The 21,174-nt window shown below is 29.0% G+C and overlaps 3 protein-coding genes across 6 annotated transcripts; 1 reads left to right on the top strand and 2 right to left on the bottom strand.

Annotated features, from left to right (window-relative positions):
- Positions 1 to 18: 18 nt before the first annotated feature.
- LOC103580281 (lysophospholipid acyltransferase 6) lies at positions 19 to 5,028 on the bottom strand. 2 transcript variants are annotated; one of them, XM_008561976.2, is made up of 9 exons: positions 4,573 to 4,636; positions 3,395 to 3,440; positions 3,169 to 3,314; positions 3,002 to 3,079; positions 2,848 to 2,939; positions 2,088 to 2,335; positions 1,436 to 1,990; positions 573 to 724; positions 19 to 483 (listed from the first exon to the last, which is right to left on the bottom strand). In XM_008561976.2, the coding sequence occupies exons 4-9, from the start codon at positions 3,031 to 3,033 to the stop codon at positions 303 to 305; spliced, it is 1,260 nt and encodes a 419-aa protein (XP_008560198.1). In that variant the 5' UTR covers positions 3,034 to 3,079; positions 3,169 to 3,314; positions 3,395 to 3,440; positions 4,573 to 4,636; the 3' UTR covers positions 19 to 302. The 2 variants fall into 2 exon arrangements, with proteins under 2 accessions (XP_008560198.1, XP_008560197.1); XM_008561975.3 differs by lacking the exon at positions 3,395 to 3,440 and having other exon boundaries at positions 4,573 to 5,028.
- A 2,233-nt stretch (positions 5,029 to 7,261) lies between these two features.
- LOC103580280 (protein phtf) lies at positions 7,262 to 13,727 on the bottom strand. 3 transcript variants are annotated; one of them, XM_008561972.3, is made up of 13 exons: positions 13,325 to 13,727; positions 13,093 to 13,232; positions 11,694 to 11,902; positions 11,303 to 11,629; positions 10,931 to 11,243; positions 10,800 to 10,846; positions 10,574 to 10,737; positions 9,068 to 9,204; positions 8,696 to 8,999; positions 8,388 to 8,616; positions 8,225 to 8,320; positions 7,912 to 8,151; positions 7,262 to 7,830 (listed from the first exon to the last, which is right to left on the bottom strand). In XM_008561972.3, exons 1-13 carry the CDS (start codon positions 13,348 to 13,350, stop codon positions 7,681 to 7,683), a joined length of 2,382 nt encoding a protein of 793 aa, XP_008560194.1. In that variant the 5' UTR covers positions 13,351 to 13,727; the 3' UTR covers positions 7,262 to 7,680. The 3 variants fall into 3 exon arrangements, with proteins under 3 accessions (XP_008560194.1, XP_008560195.1, XP_008560196.1); XM_008561973.3 differs by having other exon boundaries at positions 11,336 to 11,629; XM_008561974.3 differs by lacking the exon at positions 13,325 to 13,727 and having other exon boundaries at positions 11,694 to 11,810; positions 13,093 to 13,161.
- Positions 13,728 to 14,416: 689 nt separating this feature from the next.
- On the top strand, positions 14,417 to 20,890 carry LOC103580278 (glutamate [NMDA] receptor subunit 1). The gene is made up of 13 exons (XM_008561970.1): positions 14,417 to 14,579; positions 14,659 to 14,828; positions 14,898 to 15,149; positions 15,236 to 15,430; positions 16,168 to 16,268; positions 17,258 to 17,431; positions 17,505 to 17,766; positions 17,849 to 18,059; positions 18,130 to 18,264; positions 18,331 to 18,491; positions 19,240 to 19,623; positions 19,696 to 20,026; positions 20,367 to 20,890. Exons 2-13 carry the CDS (start codon positions 14,679 to 14,681, stop codon positions 20,888 to 20,890), a joined length of 2,880 nt encoding a protein of 959 aa, XP_008560192.1. The 5' UTR covers positions 14,417 to 14,579; positions 14,659 to 14,678.
- The last annotated feature ends 284 nt before the right edge of the window (positions 20,891 to 21,174 follow it).

The following is a 21,174-nucleotide window of genomic DNA, read 5'->3' as shown; positions in this document are numbered from 1 at the left end:
ATTTTTTTCATTTTAGAATCTTCATTACGTCACTTAAATTTATTGTTATTTAATTGTTCGTTAATTTAAACTTTTAAAATTGACTTGTTACTTTTAAAAAACAGTTTGTTTTTTAAACTTAACATATATTATTATAATTTATCTGCAGCAAGTAAACTATCAACATTTAATAGTCATCTGGATTAAAAATATTAAATAAAAATATATATATATATGTGTGTATATATATATATATATATATATATAGACAATAAATATACTAATAATTTAGGTAAAGAACACTGCGTTACGGTTCATGTTTCCTACTCGGTCTTATTTTTTGATGTTCCATTACGAACTTCCGGTTGGTGATTGGTGATGCAATTTATCACATGACCATTGCCCGAGGGTTCACTCAAGTTGTTTTGACTTTGTCGTAACGGAAGTAAAGGCAATAGGTAAATTGCTGCCAGGGCAAGCAAATGTGGAATCAGGTACATTGACCTGCAAATAATAATAATTATTATTATTGTTATTACTATTAATTTTAAACATCAAGTCAATAAATAAAATAATTGTAAATAATATCTTACATATAAACTCTAACACTTGGTATAAATTCTAACAGCACGAAGCTAAATGCGAGGTAGGCCATAGATATGCGAGACGCAGTAAATGTCAGCACATCATAAAAAAATTTCATTGGTTTGCTTCCAATAAAATAGGGCCGGATATGCCGGCGGACCTGGAATCAATAATCAATAATTGATAAAAAAAAATTCAATTACTAATGATATTAAGGGTATTCGCAGACAGCCAAAATTTTATGAAAATAAAGTTAGCGGACATCTAACAATTTTAAAATAATAAAATGTGATTTTTAGAACAAAAAAATTTGAAAATGGACTTTTAGAAAATTCTTTAAAAAAAAAAAATTATTTAAAAAAAAATTACTTACAGTTGACATCAATTGGAAGTTAAACAAAATTTGAAAAATAAATTTCAGTAAAATTTTTATTTAAAAAATTCGCTCAACCCCTAATTAATAACTGTAATTTTTTTTTAATTTTATAACTCAGTGAAATTATCTTTTTTTTAATTACTGTTTTAATTTTTTTTTTAAATTAATTATTAAAATTTGATTATAGTAACGACAGTTGAGTCATTGCATATTTTTAAAATTGATCCTGAAGTAAATGGACAATTAATAATTTTCTGATATTTTTTTACAATTCGATTAGAAAAAAAAAAAAAAAAAAAAAAAAAAAAATTAAAAATATGCACATTTAGAAAATTAAAAAAACTGTAAGTGCAATTGTTAAAAATATTTTCTTTTAATAATTTATCGTTTTGAAAAAAATTGTAAATTATTAAACGTCGGCTAACTTTAGTATAATTTTTTAAAGTGTCGGCAATGTCTTAGAATCCCCTTAAGATTATTAAAAAAATTAATTACGGAACGTGCGGCGTATGTAAAAAGTGCTCCAGTAGCAAAAGTGAGGTAGTAACCAGGATAAAATCCATGCCACAGCGCAGAAAGACCATTGGTAGCAAAAACTTTGCACGGTCCATTTCTGTCATAGACGATCATTCTCAACCATCGGTTGGTCCCGATATTCCACGCGGAAATCGCGTCTTTCAAGCACAGAGACAGCTCAAATTTAAGTGGATGTACATTTGAAATTAAATCCCAACGGTGGTTACCATCATCGTCAATCCCATTGTAACCCATACCCGAGTTGTTGCATATCGCGTCAGCGAATAACCACGCATAGTAATACTTGCAGCGTACAAATAACATTGAAATCATCAGGTACCATATTTTGTAAATAATTGTTGTGTTCTCAAGGAAGTCTTGGTCTTTAACTCGCTGAATCGGGAACAATGAGCTGAATGACACGAATAATACTGCGAATGTTAAGCTTGCCGTTATTTTTTTTATAACAGCTTTTGTTGGCGATGGCTCTAGTACTATTTCTTCAAGTTCTTTTGATGAATCATCATAAAATCCCTGGAAAAAAAATAGAAAAAAATTAAATACAAGATTATCCAACACAGATAGTAAGTACTCAGTAATTTCTAATGATAATAATAATAAACAAACTTACAGAAAATGATTTTCCTCCTTTCAAACGAGTTCCATTTATAAAGTCCATATAGTCACGGTAAAATATTACTGGACCAGCCATCAATGCTTGAAAGTGGAATATATAACTGAAGTATTCCAAAGTTGTTGGCATTATTTTAACAGCTTGGTGCCGTTGCAATGGCGTTAAATCTTTTTCTAGTCTTGTAAACCCATCGTGAATATTGTACGCCAGTCCAATAACTTTTTGCGTTATTACCATCAACGGGCCTGCAATTAAATTATTATTATAAATAATCATTATTTAAATGAGTGAATGTAGCAGACATCAGACAAATTTTAAATTATTAATAAAGAGAGTAAATAGTTGATAAAATAAAATTTTTAAAAAATGCGCATTTAAAAAATTTTCAAATTAATAAGTGCATTTTTTACAAATATTTTATTTTTAATTATTTACTTTACTTATTTATAATTTTTAATTTAATGTCTGCTACATTCACACTCATTAATTTATGATACTGACATTGGCCGACGACTTATAATTTTTGGATTATTTTTCTCAACGATAAATTACAAAAAAAAAAAATATTTAAAAAAATTTCACTTATAGTTTTTTGAATTTTCTAAATGTTCATTTTTTTTTTTTTTTTTTTTTTTTTTTTTTTTTTTGTCATTAATTTGATTAAATAAAAATCCGAAAATTTTTGATCGTTTGTCAATTTCAAAATCATCTTAATTTAAATAAAAAAATATATAAATATCAATTAAATGAAATATACCAGTAATGTCAAGTGTGTATGAACCGTAGGCATAAATTTGCCGGTAATAATGCACACACGAGAGGTAACCAAGTGCCAGAGTAAGGACAACTCTGTAATCATAAATTTTACGTAATTCAACAGTTTAAAAATGATAGTAATAAAAAATAATAACCTTTGTACGCATCGTGGGTCTTGAGTACGCATTGCAATGAAACATAGCGCCGGAAGTCCTGCTAAATGAGCAGCTTGTCTAAAAAATTATGATATATTATTATTTTAATAATTCATTGATTGATTTATTAATTGATAATTACTAATATTATTTTTTAAAGAGCTTACTTGCCAAAACAAAAATATCCTAGCAGTAATCCGATGACAAGACCAAACAGATGACGAGTTGCCGGTCTGACGTTTCCTGGTTTCAGGAAAACTCGTAAAATTCCAGCAAAAAATAATGCAGTAAATTGACTCAGTACAAAATTTGTCTGTAAAAAAAAAAATAATAAAAAAAATATTGATAGTTGTAAATAAATATCTAAAAATAGAACGACTTATGATTGATTACCTTTTAAACTTTAGGGGGTCTTTAAATATTTTTAAAATTTTGTTTACTAAAATCATAAATTATCTTTTGTATTCTATTCTTATTTTTTTTTTCAAACGTTACATGTGACAATCAATATAATTTAGGACTTAGACAGACCCTTCCACGTGTTTTTCCATTGATAAATTCCAAGCTACATATTATATATATACATATATCTATAGAGAAAAAGGGAGAGACAGAAAAAGGGAGAGACAGAAAAAGAGAGAGTAGCAGAAGTAATTTCAGACGTAAATAAAATTTATCTGACCAAAGTTCGTAGTTTTAAAAAATATATAAGCAAAAGTATCAAAACATGTTTATATTTTTAAAAAATTATCATATTAATTTATTTTATAAATAAATTATTTAAAATATTTTGCTACAGGCCAATGACCTCAATATTTATAATATTTTTATATACCTATTGTACTCCCTATATATGTATGTATATATATGTTACAGTGTTATTTATATAATTTAAAATACCACATTATTAACACTTAACGCATGAAATAATTTTACACAATAAATTTCTTATATTTATACACAATACATAATGATATATATAAATATCAAATGACGTCGATGATGTAATTTTTAAAAAAACCATTCGAGCGTAAAGTAATTGTCAGAGGTATGAAATAAACACGTGGGTGATCTCATGACTCACCAGATTATTGCGTTCAATTAAAAAAAATTTATTTAAATCTATCTCAACATCTATATATTTATTTATTACGTACTACAATTTTACGACTAATTTTTATTTTAAATGTCTAGTCTATAGATTGAGTTGATAATTGTAAAAAAAAAATTATATATAATATATTATCAACTAAAACTATAGATCTGATTAGCTCTTTAAACAAATAATTTTTTGCCGCTTATCATGAGTTTAAATGTCTAATAAAATTTAATCTAAAAAAAAATATTAATAAAAAAAGTTATAAGAAAATAATCTTATCATTTATCAGTTGGTTAAATAAATAAATTTTATTTTTAAATATTTTATTTAATAAAAAAAAATTACAGTAACGAAATTTAAATCAACTGGTCAGTATTTTTTTTTTTTATAAAAAATTAAAATTTTAAATTTTAAAATAAATTTTGAATGCAAATGTATATCGGTATAAAAAATAAAAAAAATATTTAGTTACCTGATCAACAGGTAAACCAACGGTGTCCGAAAGTTTTTCAAATGTATGAAAACCCGTATAATAATTTTCTTTTATCGCAGCCATGGTCACGATCACGATTTAAGTTTTCACGATCACGGTCCTCGGCGTACTGATGCGAGTGTGGGATCGTGGATGATGATGATGATTATACTACTAAATAAAACAACTACACACTAGACATGCTATACTGTACTTGCACTCCTTCTTAACCCAGAACGTACCAGCTTACCAGCTTTGATGAACAACAGGGCAGGGATTCATTTCCATCGGTAACATGAAAGACCTCTGTGGGAGAGGAAAGAAGAAGGAGAGATCTCAGTAGAGTATAGTAGAGAGCAGCACGTTGTGGACACTCTCAGGAATCAACATTTTTTCCCCTACTCAATTCAAATACACACACTCTGCGTATCTTGAAAAGTTAGCGCAGGCTCTTTCGTGCATGACACTGACATATATACGAAAAATTATTCCTTATGTGTAAGTATCTATGTTGTGTTGATTTATAAATAAAATCATTCATTTATTAAGTGGCTAATTTCTCACTTATATTTCCTGCAATTGTTTTTTTATTTTTTTTTATGGATACGGTATTCGTTTTTTTGTGTACTCGGTACTTGAAAAACGATAATTATAGGTTTTAAATTTTTTTTTTAAATTACTCAACAATTTTTATGACCCGCTTACGGAGGTAATGGAGCTGTGAACTTGCTATTTTTTTATTTGGCCTTTCATTTTTCACTGAACAGTTAGAAATTATTGTTATTATTATTATTATTAGTATTATATTTAGAACAAACTTTCTTCTCCTTATTTAACTAGACACACACGATTCGCATTGTAATTTTATTGGCTATTTATCTATAACCGGTTTAATTAATTTGTTGTATTTAATTAAACCAAAATAAATTTCTTTTAAATTTATTATTATTGTTATTGTTATTGTTATTTGCTATAAAGGATTTTTGTTGAATAGTAAACTGTCAAATGAGACAAAAAACTGAGAAACTCTATTTAAATTCAAATTTAACTTGAAAAAAGACAAAAAAAATGGTAAGATTTGATAAAACATGATGGCAAATTGAAGTTAACTAACTAAGATGTAATGAGAAATATACGAAGTTGTGGTAATATAGATATATATATATGGCTACTGCTAAATAATAAATTATATTATTATTATTTTAATTATTTGACGCGTATTCTATATTATTGTTTATAAAATGGCGTGACAAATTCAATTAATCAACAATACTCTATTGACAAGATAACTGGATAAATAAAAATAAACCCAGGAAATGTTATTGAGTCTCATATATTTATTCTGAAGACGGATTTTTTCTGTTCATCAAAAGAGAAATAAAAAAAAATGAAGCGATCATATTCTGGTGAGAGGGCTGGTTAGAGATATGACAGGAAAATGACCAACTGAAAAATGATCTCCCTGTTTAAAAATATTGATTGAAAAGAATTAAAAATAATGAAATTCAAATTATTTCCAGTAATTTAAATTCTTTTGTCTGTATATATAAATACAGTTTGCATGGAGCGACCGCTTTTCAATTCTCTTGAATCAGTATTTTTAACCAGGGCTTAGATAAAATTCATGTGGTTAAATTTTGTTTGATATTGGAACTAAAATTAAATATCAAGATAAACTTCTCAGAGATATAGATGATGATTTCAAACGAACAAGTGGTTCGCTAACGTCCTACGTAGCTTGAGTGATCAGAATGGCTGAAGCTGGACACAGTGATTATATAATATATTTATTTTTATTCACTATTTTTGTATTCTTCGCTTTTTTAATCATTTTAAAATTCCGCGGGTAAATTAAATATTTAAATAACATGATAAATATAACTATTATTGTAATTTTTAATCAAATAAGTAAATTTAAATATTTGTAATTAAAATATAATGTATATATAATTATAATTATTATTATCGTCATTATTATTACAAGCAATCTGCAATAACTATGTGACTGCGCGAGTATTACTGGAAAATGTATTAAATATAATTTGAACTAAACTGTTTATTAAAATCTCAACTCTAAAATTAACTCTAGAATCTTTTGTTTATTTTTATTGTCATTGAAATTTATTGAGACAAATTTCATCATTAATTCGCAAACTTATTGATTTCAATGATTGTATAATCATTGGATTCTTGAAAAAAAATCTACACGGTCAACTTTTTTTTATTAGTCTAATATATTTTTTTTTTTTACTGATACCAAATTAAATTTTTTTAATTTTTATTACCATAGAAGACATGACATAGACTAAATTTTTTTATTTTTTCTTAATTATATACATAATAGTTATATATATTCAGTGACAGAATAATTAAAATATTAATTTATTTAAAGAAAATAAATACGATCGGTCTTTTTCCCGCAATTTACTTATCTAGATACGCGGCAATAAAAAAAGAGTTTAAACCATGAAAAGACACAAATTTAAGTCAAGATCTTTTAAACGATACCAAATTTAATAACATTAGTCAATTCTACCATATAGATACGGCTGGAACAAAATTTTCTTCATTCTCTTATTAATATAGATTATTATTAGATATTGATCATTATTATTATGTAGTACATTAACACCAACAATAATAAAATGTTTTTATAACTATTTATTTATTAATATTATTAAATGTCTATTTACATATTGATTTAAAACAATACGCGATCCAGGTACGCGAAAAAAAATATAATTTTCTTTCATTTTAATCTTAATAATAATGACATGGAGATCTTTATCAAGTTTTGTTTTAGCTCTTAAAGCGTTTATCACATTCCAAAGTGAACTGCTTAACTTTATAATTATTTATATATAATATCAATTGCACAATTAATTTAAATGTCCTAGTGACATTACTATAAATATATTTTATCTTCTATAATTATTGCCAAAAATATAGATATACATCTATACATACGTACATATATATCTATAAATATATATATATATATTCGTTCACTAAATAATGTTTTTTAATTCAAAGTAGGACTTTTAGTCGAGTGTTTTTAAATCTCTAGTGTAATTAATTTGCGTTTTAATTTAATTTACTAATAAATAATCACTTTATTGATATTTTATGAAGCTTTAATTTAAATCCCAATAATTCTGATAGTACTCCTGATAATGCTGATAGTAGTACGACTTTTGTTATTGTGTACAAGTAGGGATTAGCTGAGAGACCGGATATTTTAAATGGACTCTCCAGTTCCTGTAAATTAAATACGATAATTAATTTGATTATTAATATTATAATAATTATTATTATTAATATTAAATTTATGTAATTTACTTTTATCAAATCAGCGGCTAATTTAAGAACACTGTTAGCTACTGTCAATTCATCTTTTTTGTGAGGTTTTCGCTCTATTTGTAAGTAAAGATTAATTTGTTCAGTAATTAAAATAGAGAGATTCCGATACTTTTTATTTATTTTAGTACCGAGAGTCATAAATCGCAAAATATATATTCCGAGTGTAAAACTCCAAAGAAGCGCTTCAATATTATATCTTGAATGTAAACTTTCTAAATCCTATATAAAGATATTCAATAAATAAAATAAATAACTTGGTAATAAAATAATTAAGTTAATTATAAAGACCTACTTTAATTAATTCTAAACTGACGAATGATAATAAAAGTAAAGTAACAATAAACACAGCCGAGACAATCACATCAACGGATCTTTGTGGTCCTCGTCTCTGCAAAAATTATTTAATTAATTATTTAAATTACTATAATTATTGTTATTAATTAGTAAGTATTTACCTTTAAATAAGACCTGACACTTAACCAAGTTTTAATATTTCTAACTTTATTTAATCTAAAGTGCGGTAAGTCGGATTTTCTTGCACGTCTAGATGATGTTAAATGTGAAAATAATTTTGCGTATAATAATCTCTGTTTGAAAGTCTTTTCAGCGACAGCAAGAAGAAAAAATAGAATGCATGAGAGTATTAATCTTTCGAATGATAAAATCAGGACAATTGTTCTCTCCCTGAATTGAAAACAAAAATTAATTTATTAGCTGATTAATTAATTAATTAATTGATTAATTGTTTAATTAAATTCATTACCACAGAGTACTGCCGAATGAAACGTCAATTGCTTCTTTTAAAAAATCAATATAAATATCTAAATCAATAAGAGTTAAATCATCGACTATTGAATTTGTGGAATTTCCAGTATCGGATCCATAATGATCACTGAGTCTTCTTACTGCCGGTATCACAGCCAATATTATTGAGAATACTAACCCACTGTAAAAATAATCCAAGCTCTCGGGCATTGATTCAGCCCGTGCTATTATTGCTGAGCTTATATCAAGTACTGATAACTCTGCTTTTTTTATTTCTCGTCTTGTCCAAAGTGTGCAAGTAACTTAATATAAAAAAAAATTAATTACCATAATTAAAGGATTAATTTCTTAGACAATAAATTTTTTTTACCACGATCAGACGTCATACAACTTGAGCTCAATGAAATAGAAGGCGGTAATTCTAATTCCCATGAAAAAGGATGCTCGATAAATTCACCGTAACTGAAATTACTGTCGCTGTGTGGCTGAGACTCATCTAGATCCGAACTAAATAGTAAGAAATTAAATTATTTTTTAAATATATAAATAAAATAATTATACGGGACAATGAAACAGTTGATAAAGAAACTAAAAAGGCCACTGAAAAATATCCAATAAATTCTGATGTATTAATAACCTAGGATAACGCAAAACAACTAATCAAGAAATTAATACAGGAATATTGGATTGATTACTGGAAATTTCCTAAATCAAGTACACAGTCGACAGATTATACCAGCAAAGCCTCAGCTCACACTCCCATGAGAGCAAACCACTATTAGATTGAAAACCGGGCATACAAATCTCACACACGTATATTTGTTTGAAATGATAAATTACCTAATATGCACTTCATGTAATATCCCTCTGACTATAATTCACGTCCTATCTGATTGTAAAAAATACCGAGACAGACAAGAAATCGATTTAACAGAGGAATTTAAAGATTTACTCAACACTCAAGGCATTCGAAAAAATATTCTCTTTCTCAAAAAAAAAAAAAAAATAAACTATGTTTGATAAAAACCTTTTTAGTGAAAAAATACATGGAAATTTGGTTTTTCCTTTCTAAGTAAAAAGAACACGTGCCTCAGGACGATCAAAGTCCATTTTTCGATACAATCGTGTTTTTTTTTTTTTAATATCTCATGAAATATGCAGATTAAAGAAAAAAAATCATAGGAACAATTTTGTAGGAAATTAAATTCTTGACAAAAAAGGTCATATTCATTTTTTTATAGAATGTGTATTTATGAAGATATTTTTAAAAAACTTTTCTAGATCTTATCAATTGAGCATTTTAAGAACTACGAATGTTAATAATGTTTTTTCTTAAATATAAACAAGTTCGTAACTCCCAACATATCAGTCATTAATTCTTGTTATAGTTTCTATATACCTAGAAAAATATTATTTTCAAAATTCGTAATCCTTAAAACGCTCAATTCATAAGATCTAAAAATATTTTAAAAATATTTTCATAAGTACACATTTTATATGTGTACGTATGCATAAACTGGATAAATAATAGTAAATTTAAATTAAAACTCATATCCTGTAAAATTAATATAGAATAGAAGTACCATTTATAGCCACTGGTCCATTTTTGGACATTTAATTCTCTATTTTAATAAATTACAAAGTATAAAATTAAATTTCCATTGCAATAGTGTAATAAAAGTATCATCGCATACATTTGAAAAATTAATTACATCATCGCATATTTTACAAATTGTTTTTAAATTTTTTCCGTGTCCAAAACGGGTACCTCTACCCTACTCTGTGTAAATAAAATTTCTATAGCCGCTTATGACCCGAACTATTGTATAGCGACACTAAATAATTTAATAAAAATAATAATTATATGAAATAATACCTGTAACTACATTCATCACTATTAGTTGTAACTCCCATCCATTCAGTGGCAGATGTTGTTGCTTCAGTCAATTGATTTGTCCCAGTTTCTTCGCACTCACCTTCCTCCTCACTCTCAAATTGCCTCACACTCTCCAACGGCTTTGATGAGTTAATATCTTTACTCTATTAATTAAAAGGTTAATTTAATAAATATATTTCAATTAGTAAACTAATTGAGTACATACCGAATCACATGGTTCCGGTAAATTAATATCATTGGTCTTCGGAACATCTACAGAAAGAAATAAAAATAAAAATAAGTATTTACTTTATTAAATAATTAATTAATTAATAATAAGTAAATAGTATTAATTACCAGTATTTAAAATACGTGAGCTTTCACTCGAATTATTTACACATTTTTCATCGCTACTAGAGGAAGTAATTATTTCCGGTTTTATTTCCTCATCTTTAGGAACTTGAGGCCGTAAACTAGCCCGATCATTGTCACTAGACACGTTACCATTAAGACTTTCAAACCCGTCATCATCCTGATGCACGACATCAACATTTTCCACATTCACTCCAACATTAACAGCTAATCTTAATCTATTCACAACTGGATCCCGAATCGGTGAAGATGCAGAAATTTTAAGTTCTTTGGGTGGACTTGGATTTTTACTTTCAACCTGTAGTAAAATTTATAAATTATTTACTAAATTAAAATAAAAACACCGAAAAAACTTACTCGTCTTCCTATCGTTGAAGTATCAATACAAACTTTTTTAGCAAATCTCACAGACTGCGAGACGCTGGAATAATTTTTAACACTATCACAGCAAACAGTCTCTTGCGATGTCTTATTTAAATCACTTGTCATTCGATTATTGCGCTGATTGTTCCGTGATCTCAATTTACCAGGTCGCGTTCTTTCATGCCTAGATCTCCGTACACGTGACCGGTTTATACTCGTAGAAACAGTTGGACCAGAATTTGTTGACACGATCTGACTGTGTACTGTACAGAGAACGAACATCATCGCCACTGGCATCAAAATTTCAGCCAACGAAACAATCTGTTAATTAGATTTAATTGTATAATCAATTGGGCAAACGCATTGAATGTCAATAAATAATTACATCAGATTCATTGAAGTTGGCGCCAGTGATAAAAATAAAAATATTGAAAATTTGTAAACTATAGAGTAAAATAAATAATAAAAATATTCTTGAACTGGTTTGTTGAATCCACCAACTCTGGAACAATGGCAGTAAAATTAATCTTTTAGCAGCCAACCAAGTAACGGTTATCAAACCATGTTTGGGTTTAGCTTTTGGAAATGATGAACCTGTAGCATTAAATATTTTTTTTTTTTTACACTATCTCAATTAATTACTAGATCATTAGGGGCATTCTCCGACAGTGTCCCTAGTTATTAAAAATATTGAACTACTTTCAACTGTCATAGCCATATTCAAATTTTATTTATGAATTTAAAAAAAGTTAAAGCATTAATTGAAAGAAAGACAACGTACCCAAGTAAGACACTTGGTTTTGTGATAGCTATGAAGTAGCAGTTCTTTGAAGTATCGATAAGGCACCAAAATGACAAAAGGATCAGAAATTTATGTCACTGAAAAAGTATCTACTTAAAAGACTTGATACAAGTGATGATAAAAAGTAAATTACAAATAGTAGTCAAATAAGTCATCTAAGCGATTTTAAATTCAAATTATTTATTTAGGATGGAGAAAAGAGCACAAACTTCCTATGACTTCTAGGACCAACATCTGTATGTCTTATTTATAAAGAAAAAAAAAAAAAAAAAAAAAAAAAAAAAAAAAAAAAAAACAATTTGTCTTATTTTTTAAAAAGAAATCTTTATGACATCTTAAAGTTATTTCTGTGCTACTTATAGCTGTTATTAATTAGGAGTTAAACAAAATTTTAAAATTCGAACTTAAAAACTGACATGAAAATTTTACTGAAATTTATTCTCAAAATTTCGTTTAGCTCCTAATTGACAGCAACTGTAAATAATTTTTTTCAATCTCTCTGCAAAATTGCCACTACTTTGTCCTTTTTTCAATTAAAGCAATTCTTAAATAGTTTTTCCACTTTTTAAAAATATGCAATGACTCAACTGTCATTACTATATTAAAATTTAATTAATTAATTAAAAATAAATTAAAACCTTAATTAAAAAATGAGCAAAAAAAACTACTTACAGTTGTCATCAATTAGGAGTTAAAAGAAATTTTAAAATTCGAATCATAAAATTGACATGAAGATTTTACTGAAATTTATTTTCCAAATTTCCTTTAACTCCCAATTGATATCAACTGTAAGTAATTTTTTTTCTAATCTACATCTCGGCGAAATTATAATCGCATTGTTCTTTTTTCAATCAATACATTAGCTTTTTTTTCATTAATTAATTCGATTTTAATGTTAATGAGTTATGACAGTTCAAAGTCATTGAATATTTTAAAAAAACGAGGGCTATAGTCTGAGAATTACCTTAAATTACTTAATTACCTCGTACTAAATCAACGTCAATAAACTCAGTTTTTAATTTAGCCGTCCTCATTGGAACATTATTTAATCCGCTAAATATTCTTTGTTCAACTGTTTTTTCCCATTGTTGTTTGTCATAAGTTCCTATTTTTTTTTGGTACCTGTAATAAATAAATTAATTAAAAAAACAATCAAAATAAAATAATCACTAAACACTTTAATTATTTAATAAAAATAATGAATTAAAATTTACCAGTATATCAAATCGTTGATTCCCATTGTTTATTTTAAAAAAAAATAATAATAAAGTTGCACTTAACTATTAAATATCAATAAACTATCACTCCGAAATAGCAGTTTTTAGTTTCCAAAAAATACTACGATAATGAACTGATAAGTGATAAAAATAGTCTTGATATTTAATACAATATGTACTTTGGTAATAACTTAATAATATATTAAATATCATAACTTGACAATGACAGTTATTACAAGTCAATTTATTAAATGATTATAACTATTCAATGTCAGATAATTTAAAACTGGGTTTTAACTTGAGCTCTGGCTACTCGTGAAAGCCAGCTGCTCATTCTCTTTATGATAATTATCGGAATGTATGTTTTAATGTTTTGTATTCCCTCCCCCACTACTTACAAATCGACAATCATCCCTTCCCCTTTCTAATGTTTTTTATTTACATACTTTTTTTTTACTATAAATATTAATAGTTTTCGCGGTTAGGTGACGCGACGCGAATGCCATCTGCTAGAAAAATTTTACGCGCGTTAAAAATTCGAAATATAAAAAATAATATTGTCAAACTATTTGTTATTAATTTATCACTAAGTAAAATTAATTAAGTCACCATTTTTTTAAGATTAATTATTAATTAGTGAGATGATAAATTTTCAAATAAAACTGACTTTTAAATTTTTTTACTTTAGCGCCATTTATTTAAATATTTGAATTATTTATTGCTGTAAGATGGACGAAATTAAAATTTTATGTCTGATAGGATTAAAATTTTGTAATAATAATTCAAAATAATTTAAATAATTGGTTTTTTGATTCTCTTTTAAATTTGAAAAAATATTCCTGAGAAATTAAATAAAATTAATTTCCCAGTGAATAAATTTATCGCAATTGGGTATGAGATTAATTTAAAACAAGGCGGATTACAAAAAACAATAGATTTATTTTTTTTTCAAGTACTTTTTACAAGTACTTGGTAAAAAATAAATTTATCCCTCGGTATCGCAATTTATGTTTCGCGAATGCGCAGCATCCGACTGGATCAATGAACATACCGAGAGTTTATCCGCGATAGTCACTTGGACTGCGGCAGTCCTCGAGGACTGATCAACTAATTGTAAATATTAACATCCTCGTGTTAAGGACTTGGGCGTACAAGCGGAAGGAAGGAAAACCGCGCCCAAATACAATAATGCGTAATTCATAATTCAAATCTGATAAAACTGTAAACAGCTTAAGATAATTAATTCGTCCAGGTAATTAAACATTTAAAGTGACAAACTCATAGATAATAATAATAAAACAAATACTAATTTCAAATAACTTTTTTTACAGAAATTCTAATCTAGTTTAAGATGAATCTATTTAATAAATTGTTGTGTTTGTTGATAATCTACGCTAGCTTAGTTTCGATAGATGCAATCCCCAATAATCCTACTTCCTATAAAATTGGTGGAGTTCTTTCACTAAATTCGAGTCAAGTGCACTTCAAGCAGACTATAGAAGTAAATATTATTAAATATATCCAGTAAATTATTAAAAGTTTAATAAATAAATAAATTATTCGTTTGCAGAATTTAAATTTTGATCTTCAATATGTTAATCGCGGGGTTGTATTTTATCATACAGTTATGACTATGGATTCAAATCCAATAAGAACAGCTCTAAGTGTCTGCAAATCGCTAATTTCTGAACGAGTTTACGCGATTGTTGTTTCTCATCCACTTGTTGGTGACTTGTCACCAGCAGCAGTGTCTTATACTGCTGGTTTTTATCATATACCAGTTATAGGAATTTCTTCACGAGACTCAGCATTCTCTGACAAGGTGAATAATTGATATTTTATTAATCTAATAAAATATATTATGTCCTAGTTTATTAATAAATAAAATAATTAATTACTTAATTTAAGAATATTCACGTGTCCTTCTTGAGGACAGTGCCGCCATACTCACATCAAGCAGAGGTCTGGGTAGAAATGCTTAAATTCTTCAACTACATGAAGGTGATATTCATCCACAGCTCGGACACTGACGGACGTGCACTGCTGGGTCGTTTTCAGACGACGTCGCAGAGCCTCGAGGACGACATTGAAATCAAAGTACATGTGGGTTGTACAAATCCTGCCTCGCACGTGTCTCGCATCACTACTACAAAATGCGAAATAAATCCAATCCAATTCGTGATTTCCTTGATCTGTTATCGTTAGCTCGTGCACGCTTCTGTATAGCGAATTATAAAATTATATATCCCAGGTACCATACCTCTTCTCCAGTGCTCGAACTCCAATTTATCCGTCGCATACTTAATTGTATATCTACTTCTACCACTTATACTACTTTTTAAACTACTGCTGATATGCCACTTGATGTTTTTACTGTTAAATAAAGTCCTCCAGGATCTGCGGTACCATCAACTACCCCGACGATCAGTAGCCAGACGTTTTTATTATCAAATAAAAACTCAACGACTATTCTTATATTATTATAAAATTTAGTTCCAGGGAATAACTTTTTCTTGCACGTCCTAGTTATTAATTTTAATTTTTTTTATACATTTATATCCACATGATGTACAAACAAACAGCCATTCCAGGTCTTACTGTAACGATTCCGACAATTATCAACCTCTTTATAATTTTATTTGCACTGAGGATACGTAAGTACTGCAAAAAAAGAATCACTCATACAAACCACGATTTTAAAATATATATTATTAATAAATATGTACTCAGTTATTGTAGAATGTTAGTGATGCATGATGCTGATAAATGATGGATTTATTTATACATCGTCCAATTAATTATATGTTATTTTTTATTAATAATTTTATTTTGTGGAACAGGTGGAGACTGTGATTGAGTTTGAACCGGGTCTCGATTCCTTTAAGGCTCATCTCAACGAAATAGCAGAAGCTCAGGCACGAGTTTGTCTCATGTATGCTAGGTAAGGATAATAAGAGTAGATTACACACCAAGAGAGCAAAGTAAGACATTTTCTCACGTGTATAATTGCTTGCGCGAGCCGAAAGCGGTGGCAAACACGCGGACCCGTGGTAATTTCAGTGTAAATTTATTTACCATACCTGAAACGAAAATTTAAATTTCTGCTCTGTTTGGCAAAAATTTGAACCTTCAGGTGTAGATCTGCTGAAAATCACCCGATGACAAAACCCTGATTAAACAAAACGATTCACTCAATGATAAGTGTACAATTGAAGCCCAGATTTGAAAACTAGACACTTGAAGCTACGATTTGCTTTTTTTGTGTTTGCTATACGACCATTTTCTCCGGGTTACAACATGTTGAAAATCGCTTAAAAATTCGAATTTTTTACGATTGGTGTATCTATTTAGTAGTAAAATTGAATTGTTTTGAATCGTTTCTTTTAATCAGAGAACACCCAAGACAAAATACCCGTGAATCAAACCACCCGACGACACCAATACCCACTGCTAAAATACCCGCGCAAAATATCTATAAAAGAGACTAATAAATATTAAAATTCTTAAAAAATTTAAAACAAAAATAAATAATTTTTTCAAATTAATAATATGTGATAATTAAAAAATGAATCAAAACTTGAATATTCACCAATAATTAAAAATAAAAATTTACATTGATTGTGTGAAACGGAATCAAAAATCTATATCTACAATTAAAGTCAATGACACTTTATTATTATTAAACAACATGCTACTAAACACTTTATATCTTCAAAATACCAGCAATATTTCTAAAGTACTTAAAATGTTTCAATTCGCGGGTATTTTGTTGTCGGGTGTTTTATCGCGGGTGATTTGTCTTCAGAAATTTATACTTTAGACGTGCCGCGTTTTATAAGCGGGTTGAAATGCTCTGCTTTCCTCCCTAGGTATGTAATATACTAATTAATTATTGCTCATATTTTTGTTTTAATTTATAATTTTTTTCAGCACCAGAGATGCAGAAATTATATTTCGCGATCTTGGTATTATGAATATGACGGGATCCGGTTACGTTTGGATCGTCACCGAGCAGAGTCTTGAAGCTAAAAATGCTCCTGAAGGTCTTATTGGACTTAAATTAGTAAACGCATCTGATGAAAAAGCTCACATTACGGATAGTTTGTATGTAAATAATATAAAATAATAAATGAATAATAAAGTTAGTAATATTATTGCTAAAAGGATTTGTTGGTAGATATGTTCTGGTTTCGGCGTTACGAGAAATGAATGAAACAAAAGAGATAACTGAAGCTCCAAAAGACTGCGACAACTCGGGATCTATTTGGGAAACTGGTAAAGATTTGTTCGGATTTATTCGAAAGCAAGTATTGGAGAAAGGGGCTACTGGTAGAGTGGCTTTTGATGACAATGGCGACCGGATTTACGCTGAATACGACATTATTAACATTAAAGTAGGAGGACTTAAAGTTCCTATCGGACAATACTACTTCTCTCTTGTAAGTTTTTATGAATTACCACCGTATTGTTTCATTGAAACAATTATAAAATAATAATAATAATAATAATAATTAATATCAGGAGCCGCGTAAAATGAGATTGTCATTAAATGAAACGTCAATATTGTGGCCCGGACGTCAAACAGTAAAGCCCGAAGGTTTAATGATTCCGACGCATCTTAAAGTGCTGACGATTCAAGAGAAACCTTTTGTCTATGTACGAGAAACTCAAGAAGATGAATGCGCTCCAGATGAGGTCCTTTGTCCCCATTATGATAATTCTAAAATGAATAGTCAGTACCATTAATTACTGTGATATATAATTTTAATTACTTCATGCAATTTAATTATTTAATATTTTAGTTACAACGCGTTACTGCTGCAAAGGCTACTGCATAGATTTACTAAAAGAATTAGCAAGAACTGTTAACTTTACGTATGATCTAGCTCTGTCGCCTGACGGACAGTTTGGTCACTACGTAATTAAAAATCTTAATGGTAATAATAATTTTAATTATTTAAATTAGTAATTAAATGCATCACTTATATCTACTGACGTCGTAGCTGTTGGTGGGAAGAAAGAATGGACTGGATTAATTGGAGAACTAGTTTACGAGAGAGCTGACATGATTGTGGCGCCGCTAACAATAAATCCGGAGCGCGCAGAGTTCATTGAGTTCAGCAAACCTTTCAAGTATCAGGGGATAACTATCCTGGAAAAAAAAGTAAATTATTAAAGTCAATTACATTTTTTGTGATTTTTTTTTTTCAGAGTTCCTTTGTTATTGGAATTCTTAAAATTTATGACATTATTAAGCATCATTCTAAGAATGTTCTGTTAAATTTTCATAAAAAAATATTGAAAAATAAGCCAGTGGTAGTGGGGAGAGACGAGTCGCCTCAAAAAAAAGTCTCCATACCGTAGGCAGAATAACTCATGACTGCCTCATCTGAAATAAAAAAACCAAAAAGATTTCTTTGGTACATAAGTTTGTCTTGGATTTGAACGAAGAAATAAACAAAATATTCGTTTTTGAAATTTTATTAAAGGTGCAATCAAAAAACTTTGATTTGTGCCAAAAATTGTTCTTTTTATTTAATTAAAAAATAAGTAGTTATTGAAAAAAAAAATCTTTCATTCAGATCTAAGATAAACTTATGTACTAAAGAAATCTTTTTGGTTTTTTGATTTCAAATGAGGCAGTCATGAGTTATCCTGCCTGCGGCATGAAGACTTTTTTTTTAGGTGATTTGTCTCTCCCCACTACTACTGGCTTATTTTTCAATATTTTTTTATAAAAACTTAGCAGAATATTATTGGAATGATGCTTAGTAATGTCACAAATTTTAAGATTTTTTATAACGAAGGTACCCCCAAAAAAAAAGCACAAAAATATCCTCTTTTTTTTGTATCTCAGACTCCTTTCTCCCCTTAATGCTAGGGAATAAAATAAATAATATGAATTATTACAGCCGTCGCGATCATCGACACTGGTGTCTTTCCTTCAACCTTTCAGCAACACCCTTTGGATCCTGGTGATGGTATCGGTGCACGTGGTTGCGCTTGTCCTGTACCTCCTCGACCGGTTTTCACCTTTCGGGAGGTTCAAGCTAGCTAACGCTGACGGCACCGAAGAGGACGCCTTGAACCTCTCCAGCGCCGTGTGGTTCGCCTGGGGTGTGCTGCTGAATAGCGGGATTGGCGAAGGCACTCCTAGAAGTTTTTCCGCCCGCGTACTTGGTATGGTATGGGCTGGATTCGCGATGATCATTGTGGCTTCTTATACTGCCAACTTGGCGGCTTTCCTCGTCTTGGAACGTCCCAAGACCAAGCTAACTGGCATTAATGATGCACGAGTAAATTTAACTACTTACAGTCACTACGCTTCTTGATTAATTAACTAATTACTTAAAAATTTTAATTTCTAGCTGAGAAATACCATGGAAAATTTAACTTGTGCGACAGTTAAAGGTTCGGCGGTAGACATGTACTTCAGGAGACAAGTTGAATTGTCAAATATGTACCGAACAATGGAAGCCAATAATTATGATACTGTAGAGGAAGCAATACATGATGTTAAAATTGGTAAATTAATGGCCTTTATCTGGGATAGTTCACGATTGGAGTTTGAGGCCGCTAAAGACTGTGAATTAGTTACTGCTGGTGAATTATTTGGGCGATCTGGTTACGGAGTCGGTCTTCAAAAAGGATCGCCCTGGGCTGACGCTGTTACTTTATCTATTTTAGATTATCATGAAAGTATGTAATTCACTAAAAATTTTTTTTTTCTTCATACCAGCATCGAAATTTAAAGTTTTAGTGTCTTTACATCCAGTCAAAAAATGACAATTTACACTTACGCTAATTGTTGATAATGACATTGCTTTTAAATTAACTTCTGGCTGCTGACACAAACTTTAAGTTCCAATGCGGGTAATCATGAAAAATTTTGTGTGTAACTCAGGATGAAAGACGATTTCAGATTGCGGGTCAGTCAACTTCACCCTAGTATGAAATCGTTTTGTTTCATCCCTAGTCACACAATATACTATTAATTAAAATTTAAAACAAGTACTAATTATAATTAAAAATATAAAAGGTGGTTTTATGGAAACGTTAGATAAAAAATGGATACTGCAAGGCAGTCTACAGCATTGCGAAATAAACGACAATACTCCCAACACTTTGGGGTTGAAGAATATGGCTGGTGTATTTATTCTCGTGGCGATAGGGATTGTAGGCGGTGTCGGATTAATTATCATTGAAGTCGCTTACAAAAAGCACCAGAACAAGAAGCAGAAGAGGCTGGATATCGCGCGGCACATGGCTGAGAAATGGAGACGGAACGTTGAGAAACGTAAAATGCTTCGCGCCCAAATGATGGGACCGCAGACATCGCAGCAAAGAGTTTCTACTTTCAATAAGCCCGGAACGTCAACAGTGAGTCTGGCTGTCGACAATGCTGTTGCTAGCACGAGTTATTCACCTCGAGCCAGTCCTCGCAGTCCCGCTAGAGCTTGGCCAGGTGACAGAGACTTTAGACCGCGGGATAGAGGACGTCCTGAAGAGATTAGACTGTCTCCTATTACGTATCCTGTTGATATTTCTCATCTTGTTGTTTAATTAAATATTACTTATATTTTTATTCATACATTAATAAATATATGTATATATAAATATATATATTTAATTACCTAAGTGTTCAAGTGATATATTAAGTAATAATAATTTAACAGACAGTGCTTTCAAAACATGTTACATTAAAACCACGTTGTTGTCAATTTTTGTTACGTAAATATCAGATAAAATTATTCTTGAACTAAAAAATAATATATTATATTTAATAAATAAATTGTAATTAAAATAGTTAAGTGAGAATGAGTGATAAAAATAAAATATAATATTTA

Source organism: Microplitis demolitor, chromosome 10, assembly GCF_026212275.2.
Source record: "Microplitis demolitor isolate Queensland-Clemson2020A chromosome 10, iyMicDemo2.1a, whole genome shotgun sequence".
NCBI classification, from domain to species: Eukaryota; Metazoa; Arthropoda; class Insecta; order Hymenoptera; family Braconidae; genus Microplitis; species Microplitis demolitor.
This window is presented reverse-complemented; position numbering and strand designations above follow the sequence as displayed.